We start from the raw sequence: 14,728 nt of genomic DNA, 5'->3' as shown, positions 1-14,728 counted from the left end.
GGAGCTTTCTTCACCGTCATTTGCCAGATAAACAAGCCTCGCACAGCCGAGGGTTCTCAAAAGCTTGACATTGATGTTAATAAGGCTGTCATTATGAATATTCTTTATACATTCTATATTTGTTCTTTGATCGATGGATGCACTTTTGCATTTTTCTTCAAGAAAGTCATATTCCGTCCGTATGCCTTGAGAGTGAGTTATACATGGGGAAATTTTGTTTTGTTTCTGAAATATCCCTTTAAATAACATCAAGCATATCAACAGGGTTTAAAAGAATATAGTTTTACATTGAGGTGTATCTGTGAGCCCGCAGTGTTGTGACGATTCAAGAAAACCACATTCATATGTAGTCTTCATACCTTCCTCCTCACTGGATGTTTTGGGTTGTCCACGAGGAAGATAGGTGAGCTGTACTTTCCTATTGATTCCGGAGAAATGGCCATACCTAAAAAAAAACAACAACAGCATGACTATAGGGGAAACATTACACACTTTAAAAAAAGAGTACATCTTATTTTTCCAGATTGATGTCTATATTAACATGCTCCAAACAGCTGCCATATCCTCTGCTCTGAAAATCATCCAGTGTGTATATGCCTTTCATGTCTGCAGAAATGTGACACTGTTGTTATTTTGTGTCAGAGAGTGACTCTTAGTAATGAGATTCTAATAATACTGCATGTTGGAAACATCATTGTGCGTAGTGTTCTCCTTTAAGACATCTTCAGATACACTTGAAATCTAAAAAAAATAGCACTCTACAGTATACATTAATGTAAAACTCTAACCAAGATATACAAGTCATGCTTAGCTATGTAAATGTTTCTATAGAAAATGTCTGAAGACAGGCCACATAAGTACACTGCAAGTGTGCCAGTTAGCATGACCCAGTTACCATCCTACGTTAGCTTACATTTCTAAAACGGTCTTCAGTTGTTCAAGTTTGGACTTCTTCTCTTCAATCTCACAGTCAGTATGCTGTCCCATATCTGCCAATAGTGTTCTGCTAATGTCCAGAACTTCCTGTGGGAAAATCACACAGACGTGGGGTGAATTTTACAATAAATTCAATATTTAAATGCAACAACATTATAAGAAAATGCAAAATAATCTTACCTGCAGTTGCTTGGGTTTCTTAAGCTTCAGTTTACCAGTTTTATAGCCACCATATTTTTCAAACATCTCAAAAAACCTGCAGACAGAAAAATAAGTTTTTGTTCGCTATGTGAATCCACCAATGATGCTATGACTGATGTTCTGATCAGGTGACAAGAGCTCACATGGGGTTCCGCACTTCCATCTTCATCTTCTGTTTTGGTGTTCGATCTCCATGACGGATCACAGCGATCACACAGCGCAGCTCCATCCTTTATAGAGAAAACCACAAAGTCATTCTGATATAACCCAACAACAGGAATCATCTACATAGGTTCAACAATGTCATGATAAACTGTATTCAAAATGAAGACAAATATGGCATTTTTTTTATCTAGTCCAATGAGATTAAAAATATTTCACAAACAGAGATTACGTAAGTGTATTTGATCAAAATAAAGCTGATATGTAAGATGGGACCTAAATCATATTACCATTAATGAATAGCATAGACTTATTCAGTAAAACAAAGGTCAAAGTGGCATGTGATTATTACATAGTGCCTGATGTCGTAGGGACAATAGGAATGTCCTCTGCCTCTGTAGGTATGGACCAGGGGATCTGGAACTGAGGAGCCAGCTCCCTCATCACAATATTGCTGAAAGAAAGTATATCAAGCCCTGAATCCACACAAAGAATCAAGTTGAACATTTTTAAAACCTGATCTGATTATAATCACACCTTACCCTAGAATCTTTGCACAGTCGTCATAGTATTTCATTGAATTCTTCACAAAGCTAAAGCCGTTGACATCACAGACATATGAATGACCGTTTGCTCTGAGGAGGTCGAATCCACACACTGTTTGCTACAAACAAGTTTTTGAGAATAAAATTAACATGAACAGTTTTAACTGTCCAAACAGTAATGACAAGTAATGCACTTTATAAAGTATAAACATTAACATTTTGTACATCTAGAAACAAGAACCAAGAAATTTGTCTGACCTTGAATGCCAGACACACTTTACGGGCCACAAGTTTCTCCATAGCAGTCAGCATGACCGGGTAGCGAATTTCTTTGCCTTCACTGTCTCGCTCAACTTTGCCGTCGAGAGCAGGAGACTTACGAGCCTCTGCGTGAGCATAATCTGGCCCTACTGTGTACACCTGTACACAGTAGGGCAAAAAAAAAGAGAAAAATTAACATTTTCCAAAGTAAAACTAAAGGCTATGCCAGCCTATGAAATTATGCAAATTTATTAATAAAAAAAAGCTAATGCTAAGAAACACATTTCTCAATAGAAGAAGACTATATACAGAACAGGGAAAATCAGTACCTTCACATCTGTGCCATCAGTTGGCATGAACTCTTCATAAATATAGGAGCCAGTTTTCCTCACACTGCTTTCTGGAGAGTAAACACTACTTCTGCTCCCAATCTGAAACAGTGAAGCATTCACATGTAAATAATGTTTCTCTACTGTTTTGTGTCAGTGTGCTATAAGTAATAAAATATTTATTAATAAAATATAATAATTTACATTATTGTAGGCAGCAAAAATTGCAACAGTGTTACCATTTAAAGGTACAGTTCACTCGAAAAAAAAAATTCTGTCATCATTTACTCACCATCAGAACCTGTATTCTGACAAACATAAAGGAAGAATTTCAGTAACCAAACAGATCTCGTCCCCTATTGACTGCCATAGTAGGGAAAATAAATACTATGGAAGTCAATGGGAAATTAGATCTGTTTGGTTACTGACATTCTACAAAATTTCTTCCTCAATCAGAGGGTGAGTAAATGATGACAGAATTTAAATTTTTGGGTGAACTATCGCTCTAACTATTGTATCAAGTGATACAGCTAAATTATATACCCATCAAATTATATAGCTTACTAAAAATTATACATACATATTCATAAACAGCAGTAGTTACTAAACAAAATACAAAAGAGAATATATCAACTACCAAGAAGGGATGTCTTGGAACATGAAAACAATGATGAAGCCATATGCTACACAATACTGCTACTTGTAAAAAAACAAGCAGTGTAAAATCTCTGCTATTTTAAACACACATGAGCTCTTGCCTCTGAGTAATATAGTTAAGTTCGTAGCATATCTTATTATAGTTACTCCCCAACACTGATTGTAGGATAAACTCAGCAATTATGTCTTTATCTTTAAAAACAGCTGACAGATGCAGCCAGAACAAAAAGTCAGCATGCTCTGTTCTGCTTCCCAGCATCAAAGTCCCTATTTTGGGTCCAGGATCAAATAATATGCCTGTATGGGTTAAAGCTTTACGTGTGGGATAATATGCAAAAACAAAGACCTTTCTGAAGAGGCGTTGGCTGCCTCCTCCAGCTGAAGTTGGGTAGTAGATGTACACATTATGGTCCTCAGCAGAAACTGGCTTCTCCACAAAGGGTTTGAGAAAGACTTCGCCATTAACTTCAACTTGGTCTTCTGCCTCAACCAGGCTGCATTCTGCATTCAAAACACAGAAACAATATCAGAACAGATGAACGCTACAACAGATTCCTTATTCAAGATATGACTGGATTTATACTTGGGTAAATATAACACTTTGATTGTCACTAGGGTAGAGGAGAGTCAATTTGTTTAGCTATCCACCCTCAGAGGACTGTCAGTTGCCAGGATCATAATGCCTCAGTGGATGCCGAACGTTCACATCACAGGCCTTAGAGCGATATTTGCATGTTTGGCCTCTAAAACATTTAAATTTGCTCTACATAAAGGGGCTATATTTACACAAATAGTTAAATAAATTGGAACAAAGACAAAGAACAACACGTGTCTATGATACAAGATTTGCAGGATGACAAGAGGACAAATGCTTAAATACATAAAAAATCTTTAATAATATACAACAATACATCACACCAAGCTCTAACTGACCTTCGGGTTTGTCAGGGTCGCGATTTAACACAGCATAGCGTGGCAGATCTATTCCCTCCTCTTGCAGAATACGATATACCTCCCTCCTACAAATAATCGTACAGGTTGTTGAAATGCGTGTACACACAAGTGGAAATATGCAAAACTGTGCTTTGGCTTGTGAAGAACAAGGTGAGTTCCTCAATGGTGTACCTGTCCTGTATGTAATACTGCATATTAAGGTCATTGATGAGCAGCGGACTACGGAGTTTTGCATAACTCACTGCCTTGTCCAGGGGGAAACCTAATTCAAGAGAAAGCATTGCTGTTGATAGTATATAATAATACCGATATTAATATTCAAGAACAAAACACACAACCAAAAAAAAGGCTAGACGGCCTTTTGCATATATTTTTGTTTTGGATTAGTCAGGTGAGCACCCTCTATCAAAGATGATCGTAAAGAAACGAGTTAAACCAAAAATGAACATTGACCACAGTATTTTTAAGAATGTTTGGAACCTTCTGTGTTCCACAGAAGAAACTCTTATAAAGGTTGCAAACAACTATATAACAAATAATGACAATCCTTATATGTGGGAGAACTATCCTTTTAATGCTGATTTATGAGTTGTTTAACTCATTTTACGGTTGGGATTTCAGTGAAGAAACCTGAACCAAGACCAGCTCAAAATGGCAAGCGCACACAGAGCACAAGGCATACCTTTCGAGTGAAAAGAGATCAGGCAGTCACAGAGCGGCCACTTTTCCACCGGATCATTGAGTATGACGTCCTCAGGAAAGATGACCACGGTGATGTACTCAAACTTACATAGTCGCTCCAAGATCTGAGTCATGGGTTTGGACTTTGATTTCTTCATCATACAGCAAATCCCCACCACGATCTGACACTCTGGAGGCTTGACAGAAATAGCAGGGGTTTAAGTGAGACATATCCGAACATACTCAACTCTGAAGAGTGAAGAAAGGATTGGAAAGGATTACAGGAAGACTCATTTTCTAAAACTACATGGCTATGAACTAGTTAATGTTTTTCTAAAGTTGCATCGACTGGACACTTTTAAAGAATACTACACCGGATTGGGCCCAGCAAAGAGTACACCTAGGGTCACAGAGGCCATACAGAGAGCACTCATGAGCACCCTTTGGAAACCTAAAACGTCAAATGCGACACACTTCGGCCATATCAAGTGTTGTATCTGGGACAGTACCAATGCCAAAGCGACTGTTCTCGGACTACCATATCTCCAGGCACATTGAGCACTTCCTGCGACATCCTACCATCAGTAATATCTACATTTTATTCATACCGAGTCATTCTCCAGGTCATCTTCGTACAGCTCCATGTCTGTCCTCATGCTGGTGTAGTCGTCCAGGCCTTCGCTCTCATCCTCCGCGCAGCCCACGAAGAATCTGGGAGCGCCACGCTGGCTCACGCCGGGGCTGCTGGGCTCTGACATTACAGTCCGCAGCGGCAGCAACCCTCTGCTTCCTGCCGCCCCATCTCACACTAACACACAGAGCTGGAGGGGCACGCGGCCAGACCAGCTCCGTACCCAGCCTGCAGGAAAGGCAGTGGGCTCACCGGCGGAGAGTGCGTGTGTCAGTTTGTTGGAAAGTTGGTTGAATGAGGATTAGCCAGGTGCAGGTGAATGGTTATTGGAATGTAAGAATACTGCTATGTTGGTTATTCAGACTCAGGAAGTTGTTTATTTTTCAGTATAATTCAGAAGAGATTTTCTCTGGATCACAGAGCGACCAAAACGAGGAAATTAAGCATCTTTCCTATGAGGAAAAAAAAAACTTGATCAATGAGTTAATTGACACATAAATAGTATTGTACTGATATATATGATATAACTGGTGTTTATTATGTTGACTTGTGGCCAACATAGTCCTAGTAAACTAATAAAATTAAACAGCTAATTGTCATTATTATACTTAAACTCATGTTACAATACACCTCTAGCCCTAACGTCAGCAAACTTTCCAGACTAGCCACAGGCCACAGAGCTGTTCTCAATTGTGCCATGGCATCCAACTTGTGAGGTGTGGCAATCAACACCCGCTTCCACTAAATTTTGAATATAGATAACCATCTAAACATATTTTAAATTTGTGTAAGCAAAACGTCTCTAAACAATGCCCCAACAATAACCTTAACCAAACACCAGCAAGCACCAATTGATTGTATGTCAAAGTGCTTGACAGAATTATGCCTCGTCTTCTATTTACTAAACTATAAAAAGTATGTTCTACTTAAACAGTAAATGTAATAAAATTGTCAGCAAAAGTTGACAAATATCCAGACTTTGTAAGGTCTAATAAGCCTGGATAAGCAGAAAACCATTAGTACAATTGAAAAATACGAGATTGAAGACATCGCTGAATTCAGATCACACTTTACATACATTTTTATGATATACATAAAAAATAAGTAACAGATAAACATAAATAGCCGATTAAATAAGTAATAAATTCTCTTCTTTCTTCCCAAGCTTTAGAATAAATAAATCTTGAATTGATTTTAATTATTTTTAAATGATAGAATGAATCCACTCTGGTCTTGGTACACTTTGGAAAAGTAAAGCTAGCTCCATGCTTAATACGATTATCCTTCAGGTACACAACGCATTTAGACGTTCAGAAGCATTAGACGCTCAAAATCTCCTACTTCAACACCCGTTCAATTGGTCATAGTATACTAATAAAAAAACAATACATAGAAGCCCTATAATCTATATTCTTATCGAACAAATACTATATAAAACTCACACAAATATCACTCTGTGTCTACAACAATTCACATTACAAATACGAGCAAAGCACGGCGATGATACAGCTTGAACAATAGTAAAAAATCTCTATTAAACATGTGCACGTCGTACGTATCGAGTTACTAGGTAACGTTAACAGTCTTGAAGCACTAACGTGAACATCATAAGAGTAAACAAGCACATCAACTCACATTAAATTACAACGAGCACGTATAATCCAAAGAGCTACAAAGCAAAGGAGAAAAGAAATTATGCCAATTGAGATTATAACCTGCAAGAAATCACGTACCGTTAGGCATTGTGGGCTTGTTAGTTAGCAACACGGCTATTCGTTAGCTCAATGTAAACAATTTCTGCAGCTGTTATAACCACAGAATGACACCCGCGGCTAGTTAACCTCCGTTTCAAAAATGTTATAGCTTTTATGAAGTAATATAGAGCTAACGGCATTCATTCTGGTGACTAACGTTACTTACTAAGGGAAATGGGACGAGGAGTTGACGGTTTCCCAGCTGTCCTCGGATTTGACAGGTTGTTAATGAAACCGAACTTGACTTCGGACGAAGAAAATAAACAAAGTCTTTAGCCAATCAGAAAGCGCGATTTGAGGAGAGACAGCCGAAAAAACATGCAAAGGGACAAGAAGGCGGGACATAGTTGACAGCAGCAGCTAAACGCCGTCAGCGTCAGGCTATGAAAATAAACCTGCATCATTTATATTTTATTAAAAAACAAAAATCGAACCTAATTTTAATTTTGTGGGGAATCGCATGATTTTTTAATTCTAATAAATACATGTTTTTCTTTAATTCTCTAATAGCCTACTTATTGCAACCGTGTTTTTCGCCAAGATTAAAGCTCTAGTCTTCACCAGTGTTGGGTGTAACTAGTTACTAAGTAATTAGTTACTGTATTTTAATTACTTTTCCCTTGAAAAAGTAAAGTAAGGGATTACTCATATGTTTTCTGTAATTTAATTACAGTACCTTTAGATGTACTTACACTAAATACTTTGTGAAATATATGCGTGTGCAATAGTGTAATTGACATCAAAATTCAAAGTCTTACATTTGCAATACTTTGGTCAGTTAATAATATTATTTATTTGAATGAATTAAATAAGCTGTTTCATGTCTATCCTTGAATCACTTAACTAATCAAGGTCGATGTAGGATACAGAAAGTAATTAGTAATAAGTAACTAAATACTTTTTGGAGAGAGTAATTTGGACAGTAATCTAATTACACTATTGAACATGTAATGAGTAACTAGTAATTAATTACTTTTTCAGAGTAACTTACCCAACACTGGTCTTCACCCATAATAACTAATGTTTTTGGAGAATATCTGACAAGAATTACTCCTCCATGCCCTTCAGATTTCCAGCGCCATATTGGTGCTTCTCCACTTCTTGTGGTGTTTCTGAGAAAAAGATTGAGATTCTCCCCCATTCAAAATCCTTCTTTTGTAATGAAAGGTTCGATTTTTTGTAATCAATAAAAAGATTGTGAGGGGAACCTTATCTGACAGTTACATTCATAGTTGTCAGAATACGATCTCCTGCTTTAATTGAAAATTTTGTAAAATAAGCTTTTAATTCTTGTGCTTTTGAAGGTCAGCAGTGTAAATGTGAAACAATTGTGAACTTTCTATCTCATGGAACACAGGGTAACAGTATCTGATAGCAGAATTCCCATATGTCAGATACCGTTCCTCCTGCTATGGCTGACAAAATTTGTGAGAGAAAAAAATTGAAAAATTCCTAAAACTCTGAGAACCTACTTCTTTTGGGTCTGAAAGTCAGCAGAGTAAATTTGAGACAAGTATAAACTTTGTCTCATGGAACACAGGGGTTACTGTACAGCATATGACCATATATAGCAGACTTCCCTCTGCTATAGCTTACTAAATTTAGCCTTGATGAGCTTCAGGTTCGAGCTGGCCCATTCAGTAGGCCAAGTGGTGTAGTGGTTAGTGGTTTGGGTTTGTCAAAGGCAAGTTGTTGTTTTGAGGCCAGCCCTATTTTCTCATTGAACTCAGGCGAACCTTATCTGACAGCAACATTCTTCGTTGTCAGAATACGTTCTCCTCTTTGATTGAAATTTTTTGTGAAAGTAGCCTGAAATGCTGAGAACCTAATTATTGTGTGTTTGAAAGTCACCAGTGTAAATGTGAAACAAGAATGAGCTTTCTGTCTCACGGTATGGAACATGTATGTCATGTATTAAGTGATGAATATGGATGTCAGGAAGTAAAGACAGTAATTAAATATTAAATTCACATCGTAGTTTAGTTTTGTTTAAATCTCAATTTTTTAAAATGTATCAAATTAATAAACAAAACCAAACCGAGAAATAAAGCTTTTTATGAACATTTAGTCCACCGGAAATTCGCTGCAAGATATCAAGTTACTGCCAGCAATGCATAATACAATTTTCATCAAATAAACACACAGCAACATAAATGTCTTTACACTGATATAAAATAATAATTGAGACTATACTTGTATTTTCATTCAAAATTTTAACTATTAACATTTTACACAACATAGACATTTATACAGAAATCAGAGAATGTAGATCATTTCTAAAAGCCAATCGTAATAGTAGAAAGTATAGTATCAAAAATGTGTGTCCTCACATCGTGTCTAACATTTAGAACAATAAAATGAAGCAATAAATCAAAGAAACTCAAAAAAATCATCAAAACAAATTTTATTGGATCCACATTCATTTACCAAACGACAATACTAAATACAACATTGTCTTAAAACAGACAAAAATGTTTAAATAGGAAGCAGCTGTTCAATACTTAATTGATCATTTCATGATTGAACTAATGCTAGGCTTCAAAATGAAGTCTTATTCTGCAGCAGCATGCTATTGTCCTGTCCTCCGGGCAAATTAGTTCTTTCTTTATAACTTTGAAAGAGACAGGTGTCTAGGGATGGAGATTTCTTCAGCACACTCTGGTGAAGATATCCATTAAAGAAATCAGCTGCCGACAGTTTTTTCTTGAACTTCACTGATCTGAATCCAACCCAGCCATCCTAATAAAGAAATGACATGGAAAAGGAGAAAACATTGCATTTATTGTATTGAACCATGTAAATGTAGCACTCTGTATCACTTTAACACAAAATCAATAGATTGTAGTATTTTAAACCATTTATCTAATCTAATACAATGTAAGACAATACCTTAGTAACACCCACATACATAAATATATAGTACAGTGTCATATATCCACACTCTCTGCATGTGTGTCCACGGGTGCAAAGTAATTGGCACTTTCCAAATTGTTCTATAAATGAATTACAGAGTTTCAACACTGTGATGTATTAATGCAATAGGCCCTGTGAGACCTTGCATTACAGTTATTTCAACACATGTAAAGGGAATGTTAGGCACAACATGGATTGGAGTCAACAATTCTACCTAAAAAAAAACACTGTTCATAAGGCTTACAATAATAGCAATACTGTAGGTCAACTGTGAAATGTAAAAAAAGAAACGCTTAAGAGTTCAATGCTCAAACACACCTGAAAAATAGAGAATAATACAGGCTATTGGGATTACTTGCATTTGTTTAAACTTTATTCCAGTATAAATTAAATTATTGACCATGTATTAACAGCATGGTTAAATGTCAATAAAGAAAACTGCTCTACAATTTTGGGAGATATTGAAAGTATTACTGCTCCAGAAGACACATACAGTAATACAACACATTTGAAACATCTAATAACTTCATGGGCATACCTTGCAACGAACAAGTAAAGCACTTGATTCTTTCTGATAAAGCACAGACCCTGGGACTGCAGTTAAATATGGAGCAGCTGCAAAGAAAAATGCAAAAAAGCTTATTTTTGTCTTTTCAGTAGGAAAAACATTAAAGGGATTGTTCACCCAAAAACTTAAATTTGCTGTTTATTAACTCACCTCCAGGTCATCCGAGATGAAGGTGACATTTTTCTTGAGTAGAACCATAAAGAAGATTGTTTGGTAAATCCGCTGCCCTCTTTGATTCATATAATGGGAGTCTATGGGGTCCACCTGTCTAAGAGTTCCTAAAGCACATAATTCCAAAAAAGCGACTGTCGCTTTCTGCAGGTGGCACTAAATGCACCAGATGCTGGCATGCCATCCGCCACCAAATACTACAAGAAGAAGATCATGATCGGGATCTGTGCAGAGGCTGCAAGGTATTACTAATATTATCAAAAATGATGTTCAGTTTTATGAAAATATCGAACGATTCGCTTCGCAAGAAGTCAACGTATTGCCAGTCGGCGCTCTTTTGGAATTTTGTGCTTTGGGATCTCTTAGACAGGTGGACCCCATAGACTCCCATTATATGAAGCAATGAGGGCTGTGGATTTACCAAACACTCTTCTTTATGGTTCTACTCAAGAAAAATTGTCACCTACATCTCGGATGGCCTGGGGTTGAGTAAATAAACAGCAAATTGGAGTTTTTGGGTGAACTATCCCTTTAATCACCGAATAAGTCATTCCTGTTACCTGGGAACATCACATTGCATTTGCCAATGAAGTCCAGAAGTTTAACAGGATTGCCCATCCACATGGTTTTCAACGGAAACTGATTAAGAAAAAAGTTCTGTTGATTAAAACAACATTAAGGATATTAATGTGCTGTAAAATAAAATACTTCTTACCCGAGATCCAATTGCATGAAACAGCCGATCAATATGGTCACAACTGTAGTCCTCCCATATTATCCAGGCCATTCTGGGACTAATTTTTGGGGCTTATCACAGTTAGAATATTTGGTTATTGGGATGGTAGGTGTAAAAAGATCAAATTTGTATCATCATCCTTTTCCCAATACCGTGAACACACTTACCAAAGGTTGCACCCTCTTTAGATTGCTCTTTTTGGTTTGCTATCCTTTCTGGAAGATGTGCTAAAGTATCCATTAACTAATGATTAAAACATGACAAAATAAATAAAAAAATGACATGAATTATACCTTACAAGGAATGTAAACTGTTAATGGAACAATATTATAAAGGAATGATGGCACATTTTGAAATAAATAAAACATCAGACTGCTGTTTTACCTTAATGACATTATTAAAAAAATCAATAGGTCGATTAACATTTACTGACATATACAGTGGCAAGAAAAAGTATTTGAACCATTTGGAATTTCTGGTTTTCTGAATATGTTTGTCCTAAAATGTGATCTGATCTTCATCACAGTCAAGGGTATTGACAAATAAAGTGTGTCTAAAATAATAACACAACCTTTTTTGATCTTTCCATTTTTATTGAGAACCAAAAACACTCATAGTGGTTGTGGAAAAAGTATGAGAACCCTTGAGTTAATGACTTCAAAAAAGCTAATTGGAGTCAGGTTTTTGCACACCTGGAGTCTCGTTAAGATAATAAGTTTGGAGGTGTGGACTACAGCTACTTTGACTGATAAAAACCCCTCAAACTTGCAGAGTTTGCTCTGCACAAGAAGAACACGCTTAAGTGAGCCATGCCTTCCCCAAAAGAGCTTTCAGAGGATCTACAACAAAGAATTGATGATTAACATAAAGCTGGCAAGAGTTACAAAGTTATTTAAAAAACTTTAGAAATTCACCAGTCTACAGTTAGGCAAACAATCTACAAATGGAGAAACTTTGGGACTGTTGCTACTCTACCAAGAAGTGGGCACCCAGTCAAAATGACCCCAGGGGACAATGAATTAATAAGGTAAAGAAACAACCCCGAATGACAGCCAAAAATTTGAAGGCATCATTGGAACTTCCTTACATCTTGGTTCATGAGTCTACAATAGGTAGAACACTGAACAAGCAGGGTATCCACGGCAGCACACCACGAAGGAAGCCACTGCTTCCTAAAAAGAACATTGCTGCACGCCCGACATTTGCATAAGAGCACATTGGCACTCCACAGCGGTATTGACAAAATGTCTTTGGCAAACAGGTATTAATTCTAAGGGTTCATTTACTTTTTCCACTGCCAATTTGAATGTTGAATGAGCACGTTCAATAAAGACATGAAAGATCAGAATTTTTTGTGTTGTTATTTTTAGACACATTATGTTTGTCAATACTCTTGACTAAGATGAAGATCAGATCACATTTTATGACAAATTTATTCAGAAAATCATGAAATTTAACAAGGTTTACATTCTCTTTCTTGCCACTGTATTATAAATCTTAAAACTATAGATCTCAAATGAGTGCGAGAAAGTTACCAGTCTGGCACCCACAACCGCCAAAGTAGCTCCCAGTTCATCTGCGGTACAGTTCTTTGGAACCTTACACAGCTCTTGATGGAGAATGGGGCCCACATCAAATCTGACATAAAACAAAAGCCACCAGACCATTTTTATCTAACATTTGTTTTAGTACTGCTACACAGTATACACAATATTGTAAATTCTACCTCTTGGGTCTTATCTGCATAACAGTTACTCCTGTCACACTATCACCATGTAGAATTGTATGGAAGATGGGCGCTGGACCACGCCAGCGTGGCAGCAGACTAGGGTGCACATTCAGGATCCCACTGAAGTTAATACAAACAAATCATGGGTTACAATGTGCCGAGGTCGCACTCATAAACATTTCAACACCAAACAAATATCGTTCATTTGTTGAAAACAACCACTGTACCAAACAATGTGTTTTCTGAATCAACATCACTTACTCAATGTGTTTTCTGAATCATCATTACTTACTATGCCATTTTGTTGATAAGGTTCTCCTTAATCAAACAGCCAAAGGACACAACAACGCCAACATCAAACCCTGAACTTAAATCCACGTCTGGCCACTGGTGAAGTGGAAGTCTGTGCTGCTCTGCATACTTTCTGACTGGAGCATCTCCGGTCAACGTCACAACCTCAATGGAGTCTATGCATTTGTATCCAGCTTTTGTGTCATCACTACGTCAAAACCAAAACAATACCATCAATAACAAAACACTCACAAATGTGATTTATACATGTAGATCTTAACCGTTTCCACATTAAGAACCCCACATTGTCAACATTACAATATTTCTACCTGATAAACTATTCTTAGAGCTTGGCATAAATAGATGGGTGTACATATAATATAAAAATACACAAAAAAATAGTCATCTTAACTGAGCCATGGGCCCCGGTTGATTTTCTGTAACTGTTATTTCATTACCGGGATGCATGAAGTCGTTTCAATGACTCTACTGCGAATTCATCACTTCCAAAGAACAATATTCTCCAGGGTGGTTTAGAAGCAGACTGTAGTTGAGTTACAAAACGTCTTCCACGACTGGCATGACTTTGACAAAAACCTGACGCCTCAGATCGTGTTATGCAGTATCCACTAAGTCTTTGTGATAGTAAACGTCCATGATTTATTACTTTTAAAGAGTTTAGATTCCGCATCCTCTGAAGTTAGATTTCATTAATGCCACCAACGATCTTTAACAGTTGACAATCAACACTAACATTCTTCTCTATTAACCGATAAAAAGCTGATTCACATTTCTTCCGTCATTCAAGCCAAGTCCTTACATAATCCGCAATAATATGTCCACATACTATTCACAAAATAAAGCAGTTTTCGCCAACTAGAAGATCGTTTTTGCAAGGTTACAGACAGGCGTAATAAATCCACAAACAGCAGCGTGTGTGCGCCGCCATGATGAGACTGACGTCATGTGACGCGTGCATATAAAACGTTGTTTTCTTTATTTAGTAAAATTTCTGTAATTGACGACGTATTTAATTTACGGTAAATTAAAAAGGGACGTACAAATTGCGTTTATATTTCTATTATTGCCCATTGATGAAAACAGCATTTTACCACACGAGGGTGCTCTTCACCTAGAAACAAAAAACAGGATATTTTCATTTAACCTGATTTCCTGTAGTTTAGTGGTAAAAGCATTGCGTCAGCAACG

At 37.0% G+C, this 14,728-nt stretch overlaps 2 protein-coding genes across 10 annotated transcripts in view; both read right to left on the bottom strand.

Moving 5' to 3' along the window:
- The window catches only part of ppip5k1a (diphosphoinositol pentakisphosphate kinase 1a), a 29,373-nt gene extending 21,944 nt beyond the window's left edge, over positions 1-7,429 (bottom strand). For 5 of the 8 annotated variants that reach the window (XR_008906246.1, XM_056743755.1, XM_056744022.1 and 2 more), the window contains exons 1-14: positions 7,278-7,429; positions 5,335-5,809; positions 4,728-4,923; positions 4,217-4,307; positions 4,025-4,110; positions 3,438-3,592; positions 2,435-2,536; positions 2,103-2,264; positions 1,842-1,963; positions 1,652-1,753; positions 1,281-1,367; positions 1,117-1,192; positions 914-1,023; positions 288-445 (exon numbers count right to left, since the gene is read on the bottom strand). Coding sequence is in view for 7 of the 8 variants with exons in the window: in XM_056743755.1 (XP_056599733.1) it covers positions 288-445; positions 914-1,023; positions 1,117-1,192; positions 1,281-1,367; positions 1,652-1,753; positions 1,842-1,963; positions 2,103-2,264; positions 2,435-2,536; positions 3,438-3,592; positions 4,025-4,110; positions 4,217-4,307; positions 4,728-4,923; positions 5,335-5,484 (1,597 nt within the window). In the remaining variant the exon portion in view is untranslated. The remainder of the gene's footprint in view (positions 1-287; positions 446-913; positions 1,024-1,116; positions 1,193-1,280; positions 1,368-1,651; positions 1,754-1,841; positions 1,964-2,102; positions 2,265-2,434; positions 2,537-3,437; positions 3,593-4,024; positions 4,111-4,216; positions 4,308-4,727; positions 4,924-5,334; positions 5,810-7,277) is intronic. The other 3 variants (XM_056743956.1, XM_056744170.1, XM_056744254.1) reach the window with 1 other exon arrangement.
- A 2,069-nt stretch (positions 7,430-9,498) lies between these two features.
- On the bottom strand, positions 9,499-14,459 carry mtfmt (mitochondrial methionyl-tRNA formyltransferase). Of its 2 annotated transcripts, none has more exons than XM_056749421.1 (9): positions 13,978-14,459; positions 13,521-13,727; positions 13,226-13,348; positions 13,035-13,137; positions 11,667-11,742; positions 11,479-11,570; positions 11,324-11,402; positions 10,563-10,639; positions 9,499-9,850 (listed from the first exon to the last, which is right to left on the bottom strand). In XM_056749421.1, the coding sequence occupies exons 1-9, from the start codon at positions 14,208-14,210 to the stop codon at positions 9,650-9,652; spliced, it is 1,191 nt and encodes a 396-aa protein (XP_056605399.1). In that variant the 5' UTR covers positions 14,211-14,459; the 3' UTR covers positions 9,499-9,649. The 2 variants fall into 2 exon arrangements, with proteins under 2 accessions (XP_056605399.1, XP_056605401.1); XM_056749423.1 differs by having other exon boundaries at positions 13,932-14,063.
- Between the last annotated feature and the right edge of the window lie 269 nt (positions 14,460-14,728).

This window comes from Triplophysa dalaica, chromosome 1 (genome assembly GCF_015846415.1).
Source record: "Triplophysa dalaica isolate WHDGS20190420 chromosome 1, ASM1584641v1, whole genome shotgun sequence".
NCBI classification, from domain to species: Eukaryota; Metazoa; Chordata; class Actinopteri; order Cypriniformes; family Nemacheilidae; genus Triplophysa; species Triplophysa dalaica.
The sequence above is the reverse complement of the archived record's forward strand: the minus strand, read 5'-3'. Positions and strand labels throughout refer to the sequence as shown.

Coding starts and splice junctions, on each gene's coding strand:
- mtfmt (XM_056749421.1), bottom strand. CDS start 14,210: ATGCGGAATCTAAACTCTTTAAAAGTAATAAATCATGGACGTTTACTA. Junction 13,728..13,977: donor AAACGACTTCATGCATCCCG/GTAATGAAATAA, acceptor GTTTTGACGTAG/TGATGACACAAAAGCTGGAT. Junction 11,571..11,666: donor TAAAGAGGGTGCAACCTTTG/GTAAGTGTGTTC, acceptor AACTGTGATAAG/CCCCAAAAATTAGTCCCAGA.